At 35.3% G+C, this 2,793-nt stretch overlaps 1 protein-coding gene across 1 annotated transcript in view; it reads left to right on the top strand.

The window, feature by feature from the left end:
• RSPH1 (radial spoke head component 1) overlaps positions 1 to 2,793 on the top strand; it is a 48,590-nt gene that overhangs the window by 32,478 nt on the left and 13,319 nt on the right. Inside the window, exon 5 of the mRNA XM_069074797.1 lies at positions 260 to 395. Within this exon, the coding sequence (XP_068930898.1) occupies positions 260 to 395 (136 nt within the window). The remainder of the gene's footprint in view (positions 1 to 259; positions 396 to 2,793) is intronic.

Here is a 2,793-nt window from a genome sequence, read left to right as displayed (position 1 = left end):
GCACGTCCATGGGGCATGGGAGATCTTTAAATCCCATAACCCTTACACTTGCCCAAGGACACACAAATAAATAGTAGGGCCAGAAAATTACCCCCAAATGATTTGACTCCTAATCCCTTGCTCTTTTCCTCTACACCTTGGAACTTGACTTCATCTTGGCCCTTTTTAAAAAATCTGTAAAACCTTATTTCCCAATTAGTTTTAGAAATTTAAAAAATTTTAACCTATACAAAATTAAAACCTTTTCAATCTTAAACAGGCAGGGGCAAGGTACATATCTCTATGCTGAGACTGGCTCTCAGTATGTTGGTACTTGGATAAATGGACAACAGGAGGGATCAGGAGAATTCATTCACCTCAACCACAGATACCAGGGCAAGTTTGTAAATAAAAATGTAAGTAATTTTAAAAGCACATTAAAATACTCTCATTAAGTATCCTTCAATGTGTAAAAATTACAAAATAAAATACTAAAAACTGAAGATTTTTTAAAAAATGTGGAGGCACCCTATGAAATGACAGTTTGGTATGAGATAGGAGAACATTAAGACTTTCTGCCTCACTTTGAAAATCATTATCTTTACATTTCTACCTTTAGTGTCAACAGAGGAGCAAGATATGGCTGGTGTGAGACTTTTTCTATGAGTATCTCAATAACATTTTTTCTCATGTCCCTTTTCTTGTTATTTCAATGCACCTCTCCAAAAATATTAATGAAGCTTTTTTAATCTTTTTATAAATGTTTATTTCTCAAAAATTGGGAAGTCAAATGTTTATTCTTCATAAAAGACTCTTTCACATATATCATATAATTATGAGTAAACTTTTTGACTTCACATTCTTTGAAAGTCAGCATCTCTCAGGGATATTCCCAGATGTGCCACAGACTGAGTGACTACATCAAAATAAAACCTCCCACCACTTCCACCTCAGAACAATAAGAAATTCATCAAATAAAATAATCGCTCAAATGAAACACCTCCATAAAAAGCCTTCTGAAATAGCAGCAGAGTACTTGATGGTGATCTCACTCCTTTTCTTGCACCCAGTGCATCTGACTCTTCCTTTTAGTTTTTTGGCTGAGGGTGTCTTCAGTCTCATTCCCTCTTGACAGTGACCCAGGCTGATCCTTTCATGCCCACTCCTTAATGGAGGAAGTACAATGAACTTGGCCAGCTTTGAGATGGAGAAAGAAGCCAACTAGGGTTGGAGAAAAGACTGAACAGTAGAAGAACATCCCATAGAGATGTGATCACCTCTCCCCATTTGAAATTCCCTGTAGCATAGATCCAGTTAGAACCTGTACCTACTTTATAATGAGGTCACTGAAGATGTCTACCCTCAAATAGTATGGACAGGAGAAAATGAATGGTACTGGATCTGGAAGACACCGAAGAACAAAGGGGCAAGAATCACTGGTGCACGAAATGGAAAAGGCACAAATTAAGCAGAGGAAGGGTAGATAATAAATCCAGCTGCATTCAGCTAAACCACTAATGAAATTCACAAAGAGGGAAAAATAAGTAAGCAATCTGGAAGATCTCATGATAAAATCAATGTGCAATGAAAGATGAAAACCTTCAATGGGAAAAAAAGGTAAGAACATAATACTTTCTGTAATTCCCTGAAATAATGGAAACCCTATATTGGTTCAGGATAGGAAAAAAAAAGATTTCAAAGAAGAAATAAGGATGAAATTAATGCAGAAAACAAAGCTGTCAAAAAAAAAATCAGTAAGTAAACTTGAAAGTAGAAAATTTGGAACATACCGAGAAGAATTTTTTCAAAAGAGAATGGCAGATTTGAAATTCAAAAATTCAGGAATGGAAGAAAATTTGAGTAGCATCAAAAAATATTAGGGAAAAAATGTTATGGCTTTAAACTAGCCAGAAAAACTGAATCTGAAGGTAGAATGTACAGAGGTAACTTAAGGATCCTAGGTCCCCTGGAAAAATACAGTGAATGTCCTGAATATCACACTGTAGGAAATAATGCAAGAAAATTACTCAAAAATATGAGAAACAGGGAAGAAGTAGAGATCAATAGAATCTATTGCTCACCAAAATAGGAAAACTCAAATTTGCATCTATAAGGATTGTATTAGTAACTGTTAGAATTTCAATGTCATTCAATAAAGATTTCGGGAAGCCAAGAGACAGGCCTTTAGCTGTCAAGGAAATCAATTGGAAGACTCCAGGATTTCTCTTTGTTTATGAAATTAAAGAAAACATTATGATATGCTATTCCAAAATATGAAGGGAAAACAGGCACACCAATTTTGGTAGGATAATTTTTATTATATTGGCCCAGTTCAACCATGAGCAATTAAAACATCTTTCCATTGTAATTTGGGCATTGTAATTTTGATTAGTCAGAGATTGTATTATTTCATGAAATGGCATCTCAAATATTGGTGTAAAAAATATTGGAATTTTGTTTATAGAGAGGTTTGGAGTCATTGAAATTGGCACTGCTCTTTTCCTTCTATTAAATTTTGGTCCTACCTACCTTCTGCTAAGATATACGTAATGTACAAATAGATCAACTTAATGGATAGTTCCATCCACCTGTGTAGCATAGTCTGGACATTTTGCATCCAGTACACTTCTTCTGTGTAGGTTGTGTAGTTGTGAATTTCCAGTTAGGAAGCTTCATAATTTTCTGGGTCTCAATTTAATCAAGTCAAAGTTATCCATAAACATATTATCTACAGTGCCTCATTGTTTATCCCTCTTTCATTTGGATCTCCTCCCTCCCTTCCTTCCTTCCTTCCCTCCTTCCCTCCTTCCCTCC

Source organism: Petaurus breviceps, unplaced genomic scaffold (assembly GCF_028583685.1).
Source record: "Petaurus breviceps papuanus isolate PSGF00001 unplaced genomic scaffold, PetGlider_PUasm1.0 90897, whole genome shotgun sequence".
Taxonomy (NCBI): Eukaryota; Metazoa; Chordata; class Mammalia; order Diprotodontia; family Petauridae; genus Petaurus; species Petaurus breviceps.
Note: the sequence above shows the minus strand (reverse complement) of the source record. Positions and strands in the feature narration are given on the sequence as shown.